Source organism: Urocampus carinirostris, chromosome 7, assembly GCF_059441175.1.
Source record: "Urocampus carinirostris isolate Australia breed hairy pipefish chromosome 7, RoL_Ucar_1.0, whole genome shotgun sequence".
Lineage (NCBI taxonomy): Eukaryota > Metazoa > Chordata > Actinopteri > Syngnathiformes > Syngnathidae > Urocampus > Urocampus carinirostris.
This window is the reverse complement of record NC_142355.1, coordinates 29,278,659-29,294,042: the sequence shown is the minus strand read 5'-3', so window position 1 is coordinate 29,294,042 and position 15,384 is coordinate 29,278,659. Positions and strand designations below refer to the sequence as shown.

The 15,384-nt window shown below is 40.4% G+C and overlaps 1 protein-coding gene across 1 annotated transcript; it reads left to right on the top strand.

The window, feature by feature from the left end:
• Positions 1-12,851, top strand: wee1 (WEE1 G2 checkpoint kinase). The gene is made up of 10 exons (XM_088340481.1): positions 1-860; positions 4,926-5,134; positions 7,934-8,000; positions 8,499-8,671; positions 8,790-9,058; positions 9,138-9,227; positions 10,240-10,325; positions 10,404-10,574; positions 12,404-12,549; positions 12,629-12,851. Exons 1-10 carry the CDS (start codon positions 405-407, stop codon positions 12,753-12,755), a joined length of 1,794 nt encoding a protein of 597 aa, XP_088196607.1. The 5' UTR covers positions 1-404; the 3' UTR covers positions 12,756-12,851.
• The last annotated feature ends 2,533 nt before the right edge of the window (positions 12,852-15,384 follow it).

Genomic DNA, 15,384 nt, shown 5'->3' with positions numbered 1-15,384 from the left:
ATTGGTTGGTCCGCGCCACGTGACTAACGGTCGCGGGAAGTACGTTAAGCTCGCGCGTGACGAAGCTGTGTTTTCTTGTGGCTTTTATCTTTAAAGGAGTTTTTAGACATTTTTAAAGCTTTTTTAACCTTTTCATTTTGTAAACGGAGCAAGGTGAGCTGGTGGCCCGGTGGGGAACAGTTTCTCCGTTTTTAGTACCTCTTTCTCGGTTGGCCACTTGTTCAACGTGGTGGGCTGGAGCAAAAAAAGGGGGAAACAACGACGCCTTTCGAGGCTAGCGGACTCCGCTAAACTTTTTTTCTTTTAATGTCTGGAATACCTTAATTTAAGGTAATTTAATATTCGACTGTTTAAAGGAAGATATATATATATATTTTTTTTGTATAAAAATCAACTTTGCTAGCATGACGAGCTACACTAGCCATTGGCAAGACTCCCCCTCGCCCAAATCTCGCCCTGTGCGTCAAAGACTCCGTTTCACGGCCAGCGAAAGCGAAGATGACTCAATGGAGGACGTTAACGAGTCCGGCTTCAACGAATCGGACTCCCCGACGAGAACCGTCGAAGGCGGCGTCGGCGACGACATGAGCCCGACCTCAAAGCGATCGATGGCGGACGAGCTGTGGTCGGAGGAAGGTTTCAGCTCCCCTTCTCAGTCGCTGTCCCCGCAATCGGCGCTATTCGCCGCCTGCACGCCGTCCCAGAGGAAAGCGTCCTGGTTCGGAACCGGCTCCCCGGAGAGAATTCGACACCGGGCGAAGGGCGACGGAATCGGCTTGCCGATGGTGGCTTGCCCCGACACACCTCCGCACAAAACTTTGAGGAAGCTCAGACTTTTTGACACGCCGCACACGCCGAAGGTGAGAATGAATAGTTTATACCTCCCCTCATTGTCTCGATATTATATTTTACAACTTAAATTGAATAATCGAAAGTTTGTTTACATACTCTGAACGTTACACCCATTTTTGCTGTGTCAGTTGGTCACCCAATGACCCAGTTAAAGGCGTAGCAGTTACATAATGTGGTCATGCATTGCAGTTCGTTTAAACTTAGTGACGAAATTACTATTTAACTGTTATTCTATTTATTTCTGTTCATTTTTTCTGAAGAACAAAAAAACCCACTGCAGCCTGCTTAATTGGAGGCTGTAATTTACATTAATTTTCAACTTAACCGCACACAATAGAAAGTTCCATCCATCCATTATCTGCACTCTTTAGCCTCAGTAGGGTCGCGGGGGTGCTGGAGCCCAACTCGGCTGTCTTCGGGCTGTGGGCAGGGGACACCCTGGACTGGTTGCCAGCCAGTCGCAGCTCACACAGAGACAGACAAGCATTCACTCGCTCATTCACACTTAGGGACAATGTGGACCGGCCAATTAACCTGAAATGCATGTTTTTGGACTGTGAGAGGAAACCCACGCAGGCACGGGGAGAACATTCAAACTCCACGCAGGAGGTTTGATCCCATGACCTCAGAACTGTGCCGCACACGTGCTAACCACTGCGCCGCCGTGCTGCCCCACAATAGAAAGTTATTTCTAGAAAACGCAAATAAAAAGCAAATGAATATTAATCAAATATCTATTACAACCTGTTTAAAGGGGAGGTGTGTATTTGACTGACATTTCAACCTAACCGTCCGTCCATTACTCAGTTTTTCATCAAGCAAAAGATTCAAATCTGATATACTGTACAACTCAAATATTTAGTACAAGCATTTTTTAAATGGGCAGTGTGTATTAGATTTTCGAAAGTTAAACCGTTAATTTCCCTTACTGTTTTGTTTTAAACAAATATTTGTTCAAGTTGAGTCATATTTTAAACTAAACCACTCATACAATCAAGTTTTCTTCAGAAATAAAAACTGATGAATATAATTAATTCAACTCTCTACCTCAACCCCACATTTGCATATTTTACCCAATTTTTATTACAGTGTCTATTTTTTTAAACTCTTTTTATTCTACACGTTATATTGGATATTTTTCTATTCTTTATCTCGTATTTTATTTTTTAACACAAGGATGCTGCTGGAAATGTGATAATACACACTGTCTCTTTTAAAGACAATTCTCTTTTATCACTTTGCCACTTAAAAGAGTTGACTGTGGTACTAAGCTAAGTAACACCATCAGTACAGGACACTCGGGTGCAAGGCATTGGTTTATCACGTTCAGTCTGTTTTAAATGAGAGTTCCCTAAATGTCAAGTCGTGTTTATCTATATAGCCCTTTATCACAAGGAGTCTCAAATGGCTGCACAGACTATTGAAAACTACAGACTATTATGGTACCATCCCCTGATCTAAAACCTACATGAGGGCAAGGAAAAACTCAACCTCAACATGAGGAAAATGAATAAACCTTGAGAATGGAGGTAATCCCCCTTCCAGGAGTACCAGGCTGCTATGGATGTTGCAATAACAAATAATACACAGATATTGTCAACATAAAATATGAGTTATCCATGAGCTATAGAATAGAAGTGTGTTTTAAGCCTAGATTTAAACGGTTCCACTGAAGTTGCAGATTGAATTTCAGAGGGCTGAGCATTCCACAGCACCTGGGCCCGAATAGAGAACACTCTCGAACCTGCGGATGGATCTCTTCTTGGCTCTTGGGATCACTAGTAGACCAGCATTTTCAGAGGGAAAGCTCCGGACCGAAACATAGTGGGAAATCAAATCTGAAAGATGAGGGGGAGCAAGTCCATGCATGATTTTGTATAATACCAACAAAACCTTAAAATCACATCTTCAGCTAACAGGGAGTCAATGCAGGTTAGCTAAAATCGGGGTAATGTGATCAAACTTTCTTGTCTAAGTTAAAAGCCTCGCTGCAGCATTTTTTACCAGCTGAAGGCTCTTGATTTTGGACTGCGGGGGACCGGAGAGTAGTGCATTACAGTAATCTAGATGGGAGGTAACAAATGCATCAATTATAATCCCCACATCAGACTGGAACAGCATAAAACGAATTTTAGCAATATTGCCAAGATGTGGGAAAAAAAGCTATTTAAACGTTTTTCTTGTCCCAGTCGGCATAGTTTTAAAAATGTTGCAGGTTGAATGTTAGCAGAGTAAGAATTGGATGTCTGATTCCCGAGTAAAATCTTAAAATACGAAACACAAAAAATAAAGTTTTAGCTAGCCGTTTTGTGTGTTACTTTGGACCTTGTAAATGAAAGGTGACATATACATTCAAATATCAATCCGTGGGTTGAATTTCACAGTAGCCCTACCTTGGGCATCTAAAATTGGTCTCTGTGTAACATGGACCAAATTTAGCCCTCCACAAATTGTCTTTTCAACGTCTTAAATATACCCCTTTTAACGTCAACTTTTCAACTAGATTTTGCTGGGTGGGAAGTAAATCTTTGGGATTCTTAGGTTTTATTGAAAATTCAATTCTTTTTTTCTTTTGCTTTATTTTATTCAAACAAAGGCTTGCTGAAGTTCAGGCCGTTCTGTTTGTGTAGAATCGATAAGTTTTTAAAAAAGAACCATGAATAAAAAAGCGATATTTATCAATTCACATCTAGTTAATCCAACAGTGTTTTAAAGGGAAGTTATTTTTTATAACCTAAGAGTTGAATACGAAGCAATTTTCAGAGCAATCTCACCTACATCGGTCGTCTAGATCAGTGTTTTTCAACCAGTGCGACGGGGCACACTAGTGTGCCGGGAGAACTTGTCTAGTGTGCCACAGGAAATTTCCCGATAGTATCTTTCCATAGAAAAGCATGCATTGTTCCTTTTATTCCATTGGTCAGCCAAAAACCTTTAACATTCATCTACCTAGCAGCAGTTTCCTATTCTTTTACCCTTTGTATATTAATTATGGGGTAGACAGAGAAATGTTATTTATAACTTGTTTTGTTCGATGAAGTTGTTCAAGATTGTACTCCAATAAAAATAATAATATTAATCTGTGTAAAAATATTGCTTTTTATTGTACTCATTTGGATTGATAATTTATTTTCTTTTTTTTTAAATAAACAGAAAAAAATTATTGTAGTACAATAAAAAGTCGTACTGGCAGATTTTTTTGCTGTTACACTGTCAATATAGGCGACATGATCATTTAAGCTTTAAAATTTTAAAAAATTGAATTAATATCTTAACATTTTCGACAGAGGTTGTGCCTCGAGATTTTTTTCGACTAAAAAAGTGTGCCTCGGCTCAAAGTTGAATTAACACTGTCTAGATGTTAGACAATTGTTTTGTGTGCTAAGGGGGTGTATCAAAAATGTAACTGATTTTTAAACTTCTACTTGTCATGGCCTTGGAACATATCCCTGCTTTAATCACTTCCTAATTTTTAATATTTCAGATTGTCGATTGTTTATGGTAAATGGTCATTCACACACACTCACACACCAATAGCGGCGACAGCCATGCAGGGCACGTACCTGTCGATCGGGGGCGTTAGGGGTTCAGTGTCTTGCCCAAAGACACATCGACATTTAACTCGAAGGGGCCGGGAAGCAAACATGCAACCTCTTTGCCCCAAGACGAGCGTTCTACCCCCTGAGCTACCGCTATTTTTGACCTGTTTTTCAATGTTTTTTTATTGTTTATGATCATATTCCTTAGCAAAAGGAGCCATTCGTGGGACTCATTTGTATTTCACGATAATTGACAGCTTTGTTTCCATGGTTATCATGTTTTGCTTCTACGTTTAGCATCACGTTTAGCAAATAAATGAAACGAACATTTACTAAACATTAGTGTACCCCCAGGGCAGTTACAGTTGATTTAATGAGGGCTTTGTTGCATTTGATGACCTTAGAATGAATTTATCGTTTTCAATTCCCTGACCCTCATTACATAACGTCGCTGCTGGAACCAATTGAATTCGTAAATTGAGGTACCACTGTATGTTATATGAGTGCTAAATAATTCATTTTTTCTGTCCCCAGAGCCTTTTATCTCGTGTCAGGGGTTCCAACGGTACCCTGATCAAGAGCAGCGAAGCCGTGACACTGCAGCCAAAGCCGATCGCAGACAACGACAGTGGCAGGAGACGTCACACGCCCCTGGTCAACTTCAACCCCTTCACACCCGACTCCTTGCTCATCCAGTCGGCCACACAGCAAAGGAGCAACAGGAAGAGGCCACACTGGAACGTGTATGTTGCACCGTTTCGCTTTACAGTAATCCCTTGTTTTTCACGGGGGTTACGTTCCGAAATAGGACCCGCAATAGTCAAAATCCGAAAGGCAGAAACCTTTATGAAATGAGTTGAACAAAATCTGGGATTTTCTTTACTTGCTGCGGTCATCTCCTGGCTTGTGTCGTCATCTCAGCCTCTGTCAGAAATGTATGTGCCTTTCTTAGGTGCGCTCAAATAAACTCCTCTTTTTTTCATCTTTCTGGGGTTTGGGTTGGTATTTGGCTGTACTTGAAAATAGCATCTTCTTACTTCACCAAAGGAAAAACAGCGGACACAAGACGGTTGTCACTCTCCACCTCCTATTCCTTCTACCTAGTGTATTCCGCCCCGAACAGCTTGGCTAAAAGTAAGATAAAAGCAGGTGGGCGCTGTGGAAAATAAAGTATAAAGGCTTTTGATGTCAGTTGGGCATTGTTAATACATGCTTAATAGAGAAAAAAATTCGCTTTTGACTTTTGAAAGGGCTTCTCAAAGGATGCTCTCTACATTTAATACTCTTATACATTCAAACCAAAGAACAAACCTTATATAGCAAGTAGAGAAGTCCAACTATGTCGGCCAAGGGGAGCTTCTTACACTGCCTTTTGTGCTTTTGTCGTTGTACAGCTGTTTGTTGCCGTGATGGCTTTCTAGAAACTCTAAATTGAGGAGATTTGCGCATCTGTAATGTACGTTCTTTGTGCTGCTTTGCATACACGTCAACATCGACATTATTAGCGCACAGGCAGGAAAGAGGTGGGGTGACTGTTTAGCCAATCAGAGCAGAATACCGTGTACGATAAAAATCTGCAAAGTAGCATTAAGTAATGAGCGATACAGCGAGGGATGTATAGATATAAATTTTATATATATATATATATATATATCTGTTACCACATTATACTGAGAGCTTTGATACAAAGGATAATAGAGAGCTTACTGAAAATGAGTACAGTAATCATTGCTCTTTTACATCAATGTGCAAAATGCTACACTTACACTCTACAAGTATATATTCTGTCTTCTTCGGGCAAGAGTCTTTCTACCTGGTTGCAGCTTGACAAAACCTTTAAAATAAACGCTTGAGATTCATTAATCGAGTATAAGTATTAAAGATCTGAAAAGTTAGCCGGAACTAATTTAAAGATACTATTCAAGTAATTACACTTTAAGTTGCTTACCTCCCTAATGCGGCTGGGAACTCTGACCTCAAGCTTGCTCGTAAACTTTGCTGTGTGCTTGTGAACACATACCCCGCATGCCCCAACCTGACACATTTGAGGATTTAACATTGTGTCATCAAATATTGAGACTTCTTGTGACTGAGGGCTATCCAAATAAAATGGCTTGACCAACGATAAATTGTTAGAATCAATAGCTGTAGATGCCATAAATCATTATTTTGACCTTACTTATTTTGACGTTACCACCATGATATACCTGGACCACCTGGTTTCACGCGCATGCTGGGAGTTTCCTTTTATTCTTCAATGAAAATGATGAAAGAAAAGGACTGTTTTAGATACTGTCCAAATACCAACCCAAACCCCCAATAAGATGAAGAAAGAAACAATTTATTTGAGCACATCTAAGAATTTAACATACTAGCACGTGCAACAAAAGGAGCTACGGTGTTGATTTTAGCCAGTAGATGGCGTCAGCCAGTACCATATTTTGATGTTATGGCAGTGCTTTTGTTATATATTTGTGAGCCCAGGGTGGGTGTGGGGGCATGTCCGGGGCCGAGTCTCTGCATTGTGTGTTTTTTTTCCCCACATACAAAAAATGTTATACGGTGTACAAAATTTGAAATGATCGAAAAGAGTATAAAACATGTGGAAAACATATAAGTGGACAGATATGTTATTGCAAAGCGCAACCTATTAGTGATGGCAAATCCAGTTCCTTTTAGAGAACCGTCACTTTTAGTTCTGCTCCCTAACTCCTTTTAAGATTTTTTTTTGTTGCTTTACCTGAGATATTACCAATATTAATGTAACTTTTTGCATAAAAGGACTGAATAAAATTTATTATATTATACTGGCCTTTATTTTTTCACTCTACAGTGAACTTCTAATTTAAGCTTTTTTATACCAAGCCAGTATTAAGTCAATCTCTAAAAAAGAAATAGAAATTTTAACTCTTTTATCTGAATAAAAAACCTTTTAAATAAAAAAAACTTAACGATTTACAATTTAATGTTTAACCAGTGTTGACTGAAACAACACAAAACCTCTGAAAAAGACGCAAAAATATAAATTAAAATGTTTATAACAGCTGAATATTGGCGTCTTGGAACGCAGAGTGCTAAGGTTTAAAGGACTGATTCATATTCTTCTGTCAGTGATAGGGAATGCAAAAAATTTTGAAGCCATTAATATGAGCCCAAATTAGGATTATTTTCCTGCTTTGAATCATTTTCAAAATTTCCGTTTGTCCTCTGTATTGCAATATCTCTGGAACCGCTCCTGTGCTCAATGTGCTGCTGCGTAATTTAAGCCCTCCCCAAACCCCTCCCTGCGCTGCTCAGTGAACAAAAACCCTCCTATTAACCAATCAACCGATTAAGCAAAAGTGAGTGAGAGGACCCCCCCAAAAACAAGTTTGAGACACTGACAGGGACCAATTAAACCCTGGCGGCACGCCAGAGTTTTTATATGGTTTGGGAAACTGTGTTGCGGAAACTGCCTTTTAAAGTGTGCATATTAGAACGGTTGATTTTTATTTAATTTATTTATTGATAGACATACATAATAGCAACATTTTCTCTCACAGCTCCAGTGGTGAAGACATGGAGGCAAGCGATGTTGAGGATGAAGAGGAAATCCTGCCACCATCCAAGGTAAGTTCTAATTTTGTAAAAGGGAGAAAACAATGGAAAACTGAAAAACACAAATTTATTGTGATAGGCTAACATTTGTGGAATAGGACGAGGGTAATGGATTGCGGCTGCACAGGTGCAGTGTATTTTAGGTGGAAATATCGACAAAAATGTGCTTTCCCGGCCCCAGCTCATAGCAATAGGCAATTGTTTGTTATGGATCGTGGCCGCACAAGTGCAACTCACTTTTTGATGGACAAGACGGCAAAAAAGAGCCTCCAGCCACAAGTGTGCTCTTCTGTACCCCTTATGCAGCAAAAGGAGAACCAGTTATAATTGATCACGGCCAAACAGTGCAGATCATTTTAGAAGGAACACAAAAACATTGTTTTTGTAATCGTGCATCTAGCTCACGGACAGGTGACGCGCCATGGCCATGAAGCGCAGAGTAGCAAAGGGTTACAGTGTGTGATTTCTTTAGTTTGTTCCCTTGCCTCAATTATTGTTCCGCTTCCCCAGAGAGTCACAATGATGCAGAGCAACATGATGTCTCGTTACGCCTCCGAGTTCCTGGAGCTGGAGAAGATCGGCTGCGGCCAGTTTGGCGCCGTGTACAAATGCGTTAAGCGACTGGACGGCTGCCTCTACGCCATCAAGCGCTCCAAGAAGCCCTTAGCCGGATCGGTGGACGAGTAAGTGTTGACATTTGAAAAATGAAGTGTTTCTTTAGCCATGAGTGCTGAGACTGATAATCATTGCTTTAAAAAGGCTCGAGTCAATTCTAAATGGTGACTATGCTTCTCCTTTTAGACAAAACGCTCTCCGTGAGGTTTACGCTCACGCCGTGCTGGGCCAGCACCGGCACGTGGTGCGCTACTACTCGGCATGGGCTGAAGAAGGCCACATGCTGATCCAGAATGAATACTGCAATGGCGGAACGCTCTCTGACGTCATGGCCGACAACGCCCGCTGCCAAGCCGGCTTCTCTGAGCTGGAGCTCAAGGACTTGCTCCTGCAGGTGGCCCGAGGACTCAAGTACATCCACTCCATGTCGCTGGTGCACATGGATATCAAGCCTAGTGAGTCTGTCGGGGTGGGGGGGTTTTTTGGCAAATGGAAATGGTTGGATCTGGACCATTGTTTTTGTGTGCTTTTAAGGTAATATCTTCATTTCCCGCAAGTCCGTCAGCAGCTGCGACGAGGGCGACGATGAGGACGGACTTAATACCAGCGTCATCTACAAAATAGGTATGTTTGATCGATATTAGTTTAAGGCAAGGGTCACCAAATTAGCACAAGGGTGTCTAAACTTTTCAGAAAGTGGGCCAGATTTGGTAAGCCTAAAATTTATGAGGGCTGACTATTCAGCCTGGCATTCTTTGGACAGTCCTTAGTAAATTCAGCTTCCCTGAAATGTTCGCGTTCCTGGGCGACCAGCGACGTGACCACATAGCTTGCCTATTGGAGCATTTTTATTTGACTCGCAGGGTCTCGTGAAAAAGCACTGATGTGCTGTTAAAACAGCTTCCAGTTGCTTCACCTTTTGAAAGCATTTGTTTCCGGTAAAGTTTTTGCAGTCAGCGTGTTGCGTCTGGCTGTCCCTTTTCATATTATAGTCTTTGAAAACAGTTACAGCCTCCTGGCAAATAAGGCAGACGCAGATCTCTCGGATTTCGATGATAAAATACTCCCAACTTCCGCTTGTTCTGAAAGCGGCGGCCTTCACAGTCAGTTTTTTTTTTTTAAGAACCTCATAACGGAGAAAAAATATTGTATTTGAATTTTAAGCTACAATACATGACCTCTCATATAAATTTGCATTTTCAAAACACGCACAGGTTGAGAAAACATCTCCAATGCTGGCCAATAAATCTCATTAAAAATCACTTTGGGGCATAGCGAGACATTCTACAATTTTAAGTGTTCTGAAAATAATGTGCATTACTACAATTTATGATTCACTCGGAGGCAATTATGGTGCATTTTCAAATCATCATTCAAAATCGAGTTGGGCAATATGCCACAAACGGTAAAATTGTTTTTATGTCCCAAATGTTTCATATCTTAAATGTTCAAAAGTTGTTTCAGCAGAATATGTGTCCTTTAAAAAAAGACTTTTTTGTAGACAGTTTTTGATAAATGTCTACTAAATTTGAGGAGCTTAAACCAAAAACTAATAATAATAATACCAATTTTGAAGCATCACTCTATAATAAAATGTATATAATATATTATCCTTCATTTCATCCAATCTGTGCAGGGGATCTTGGCCATGTGACGCGGGCCACCAATCATCAAGTGGAAGAAGGTGACAGCAGATACTTGGCCAATGAAGTTCTTCAAGAGGTTTGTCAATGAAATCTTATGAAAAGCGCCGCCTTTTTAGAGCAATGCTTCACGGCTAGCTTCTTTGGGTTTCCTCAGGACTGCAGCAATTTGACCAAAGCGGACATTTTCGCCCTGGCCCTGACGGTAGTGAGCGCAGCAGGCGCCGAGCCGCTGCCCAGAAACGGCGATTCTTGGCACGAAATCCGACGAGGGAAACTTCCCGCTGTCCCTCAAGCGCTCTCCAAGGACTTCCTCGGCCTCCTCACGGTGTGTAGAGTGATGTAGCTGGTTCTTCAGCGAGCTCTCCAGATACTTCTTAACAATCTTGACGAATCGGTCGTTTTTGAGAAGGGAAACCCCAAAAAATGCAGAATTGTGGTCTTTGATGATCAGAACTAGAAACCTAGGCCATAAACCTTTCAAAGCAAGGGGTCACCAATGTATTTGAGCTACTTTTTTTTTGTTCCTGGTTCGCACAAAAAGCTACCAATTTAATATGCGTTTCTCAAATAGCAATTTGTGTCATCACGATGTTACTACTGTTTGAATTATTAGAAAAAAGGTTCAAATAGGCTGTCGACAACTAAATCTTATGACTTGTATTAAGGGCACATAGTTTTAAAAAATTGGCTCATTTTAAAAAGATTTTTGGACAAATTGATCATTTATTTAAAGATAATGATCCTGTCAACCAGTCAGAAACCAAATACCCAAGACAATTGTAATGACCCATCACTGGTGAGCTATTTTCCGCACCAGTCTGTTGGCTACTTAGGTGTTTATGGGGGCGCTCAGAATCAAGCATTTCTTCTTGCTTGTAAAAGTTGAGGATGATGATCACTGCAAGTGCTACTAACATTGAGTAATCGGAATTAAATTTTCATTATCGCCTGATTTCCTTTTTCAATTAAATGTCTACAGATGAGTGTAGCATCTTAGCTGGAAAACAGGCGAGACAATAGCTTGAAGCCTTACCACCTGGTAGCTTGTCATATTTCATCACTATCTGAAAAACTAAACATTGTATTTTACACATATTTTTAAGGGTGGGTTTAGGCGTTTCCAAAGGAGGCCATTTGGAGACTACCATTTTACAGCTTTAAACTGTTAAATATTGAAAATGTTTGACTTATCTTTACGAAAGTCAATCAATGATTGACTTGATAAGGTTCTAGCGATTCCGATTCTTTATCGATCAAATTCCTTATCGATTCTCACTGCAGAAAACTAAGTACTATGGGACTACAGATATAGTACAAAGGGTTTCATTAATATGCAAATCATGTAAAAATGGGCTGGTCTGTTGGACGAAGGGCCTCTGCTGTACCTGCAGCTGCACACTGGCGACCTCCAGCCTGATTCTGACTGTCAATGGGATAATCGAAATTACATGGATAAAAAATGTATTCAGAAGTGAGAGCTGGATACACATAGTGGCGCTAAATTGACCTCACGTCACAATTAAAAACTTGGCTAACGCAGCTAGCTAACTGTTAGCAGACTAGCTAGGTTGTTTACCTGCTGTGGCTACACTGTCCTCCGAGCTTTGAAGTGCCTCAAACACGGTGTATTCTTTTGAGTAATGCCATGTTGTCCGGCCAGGTTTTTGAGCATGTTGGTAGTGTTACCCCCTTCGCTGCGGTGGCTTTTTTTTTTTTTTGCAAGTATGACATATTTCCTGAATCGTCTTTTGGAGTGAGATACAGCCACACCTTTGACCAGTTACTGCAAGCCGGCGACATCACTGCAGCTGACATGATTGGTCGAGCAGCGACAATAAATAGCACACGGAACAACATCACTTGACCCTGCAGTGGGGTGCGCTCGTTTGCTACATTAGCACCGCAGCCCGGGCGGGATCGATAGTGGAACCGAAATAGTTTTCCCACCGATTGCAAGGAATCGATTAACTGCGTAACTGGTTCCAAATTAAAAACTGTTAGCGATGCGCAGCTCTAAACATGAATTTAAGTGTTCAAAGTTGGATAGGAAGGGACAAATCTCCTGTAGTCTTTGGCTTCAACCCGCCATCCGGTTGTGTTGCAATTTGCTTAAAAAGAAAAAAAGTGCTAACTGGTCCCACCAATGTGTTCCAGTTAATGATAGACCCTGAGCCAACCCGCCGGCCTTCCGCCACCGACCTCATCCGCCACCCGGTGCTGCTGGCGGCCACCAAAAGTAGCGCCGACCAGCTCCGAGTAGAGAACAACGCCCTCAAGTGCAAGAACGCGCTGTTAGAAAGGTGACCTAAGTTACAAATCCTACTGGGGTGCTTTGCTTTAGCAGAGTATTGACAGTTGTGTGTGTGTGTGTGTGATCAGGGAACTGCAAAAAGCTCAGCAGGCCAGAAACTCACAAGGGGAGAAGGGAACCACCACCACCAGCAGCAGCACCTCCAGACTCATCGGGAAAATGATGAGTCGATCAGTCAGCCTCAACATCTTCTGAACGTTTATTGTTGTACATATGTTAATATTTGTTCAGTCCAAAGTTTTCCAAAAGGAAGTTGTACAAAGTTATTTAATAAAGTCATTCTATCTACAATTCGTGCGTTCTTTTATGATGTCCTGTCAAATGTAATTAACAGATCACGGATCCCTTAATCGCCAGGGTCGTGGGGGCAGCGCATCCTCTTGTGTGTCTTGGGCAAATGCAGCCTGGCGAAGCCCATCCCTCCCCAAGTAGCTTTTTTGGGGGGGTTGGGGGTTTGCTCCCCCCATAGTAAATACACAGTACAAGTTTGTATGTTTATGAGTTGCAGGTGAAGTCTCCAGTTATGACTGATACAGCATCTTCATCATCTTGTCGCCGTGGTTGTTGGGTGTACAGGCCTGGGTCATCTCGCTCTTCAGAGCAATAAGCTGGATCTCTGCAGTGACGAGGAGCGGCGTTTGCATGAAAATACTGATACTTTGTCCTAGATCATTGGGGAAAGACTATTTTGTGTGAACATGGCTTTCATTTTTTGGGTTAAAATCAATTCAGTTGATAACATTTGGTCATTTTTTGTGACATATGTACCTGTAACATTAATGTCTTTAAATCCTGCACTTTATTTGAAAGAGGTGTTTGGAATGTCAAAGTATTCTACTTGCTGATGCCATCGTCTTGCTGAAATAATCATTGAAGCCTCTGTCAAACATCTTTTTGTTGCTTGGGCAAGTATGTGAAATTCTTCAATGTGCTTGAATACATTTTTCCTTTCATTTTTGGGGGGGTTGGGTTAGCATTTACACTATTCAAAACTGTCTTTTCTTACTTTCACCATTTTCATCCTAGAATAAAAAAAACTGCCAGCATGCGCATGAAATCACTCTATTCCCCCTGTCCTCCTTTTCCTCCAGCGAAATGTGCTCTGTAGTTGGAACACAGAGTGTAAAAGTAAGCCAAAAGTGCATAGGGGCTGTTGGAAAAAATGGAGAGGCTCTTTGAAATCAGTAGTGCAGTGTTTTTCAGCCCTTTTTGAACCAAGGTACACTTTTATTTATAAAAAAGTTCCGCGGCACACCGTCCGTCAAAAGTGTTTAAAAAGGAAGTGATGTCAAATATTTCACTGTACTACCTCATAAGCAGATAATTAGTATAGAAAAAGAAGAAAATTATACTTAAAAATTATTTGCTGTATGTTTTTATTTTTTACAGTGCAATCTTAAACCGCTTTGTTAAACAAATTAGGTTATTAAATGTACTGTGCTACCTCATGAGGAGATAATTGGTATATAAAAAGTATATAAAAATCTACTGCCACCTACTGATATGGATGACTATTACAGTTCCTCGTCTGAAGATGTAAAAAAATACTAAATAATGGCCTGATTTTTTGGAAAGCTAAAATTTTGCAAATTCCAACGGCACACTAGTTGGCCGCACACTGGTTGAAAAACGCTGCAGTAGGGCATCGTTACCTCATACTTAAAAACATTCAATTTTAAACTTTTAAGGACACCTCAAACTATGCACCCTCCTTAAGTATTGTGTAAATAAACATAATGAATCTTATATCACAGCAAAGGATTTTTTAAAATACCTTTTCGTATTTTAATCAATTGAAATAGAAGTAAATTTGATCAATTTAACTAAGGCAGCTAGACTGAAAGCCCAAATGATATTGCAGTGTTTTATCACTGTGAAAAACACTGGTTTATTTCCACCCATTTTTTCAGGAGGATGCAAAAAATGTTTTAACCTTTAGCAGTTTTTAATGTGTTTTTGATGTCGATGAAAACCTCACTTTATACACAAATATGTCGTTTGAACGGGACCTTCGCATCTTTTCTTTTTCTTCCTTTCAACGGTTTAAATGTATTTTCAATGTCTTGATAAAGACATATTTTACTTTTTAAACACAGGCGTCATAACTTTTTAAAAGTTTTTTTTTTTTAAATATATTCGCAGCCCGAAACTGGACACCTAAACGCAACACGACCAGAACAGAGCCAGTGTTCTGCCATATTTTTCTACTCGGGCGAAATTTCCTACCGGAGGCTGATTGGACTATTAAGTATTATGACATACAGTATTCATAATCAGGGTTGGGTAGAGTTACTTTAACTTGATTACTTTCAATTACTTTTGGATTACTCCAATACCAAATATGCTAATAAAAGACAAAAGAAACTAAATATGAATACAATTATGACTCACAACACGTGGTAAGCTTTCTCTCCTGGCTTTGATCTCTGGCAAAACTAACATAAAATGCGACACAAACAAAATGAAAATAAATCCAAACAGCTTGCCAACATCATTTTTGCCGTTCCATGTATTCCGTTACTCCCCAAGCCTGCACAAAATTTAGTCATTTTATTCATATTCAGTTTATTTTCTTTTGTTAACATATTTGGTATTGGAGTAATCCAAAAGTAATTGAAAGTAATCAAGTTAAAGTAACCCTACCCAACTCTGTTCATAATTCACGTATATTTTACATAATATATACTCAATATTGGGCGGCACAGAGGCTGGATGGTTAGTGCGCAGCCCCACGGTGTAGACATTCAGGGTTCAAGTCCAGTTACCGCAGCATCCCCGTGTGGTGTTTGCATGTTCTCCCCGTGCCTGAGTAGGTTTCCTCCCA

What these genes read in the sequence shown, in the direction of transcription:
- wee1 (XM_088340481.1), top strand. Translation starts at nt 405, where the DNA reads ATGACGAGCTACACTAGCCATTGGCAAGACTCCCCCTCGCCCAAATCT. An exon ending in AAATCCTGCCACCATCCAAG is followed by an intron (nt 8,001 to 8,498) that starts GTAAGTTCTAAT and finishes CCGCTTCCCCAG; the next exon opens with AGAGTCACAATGATGCAGAG. An exon ending in AAGAACGCGCTGTTAGAAAG is followed by an intron (nt 12,550 to 12,628) that starts GTGACCTAAGTT and finishes GTGTGTGATCAG; the next exon opens with GGAACTGCAAAAAGCTCAGC.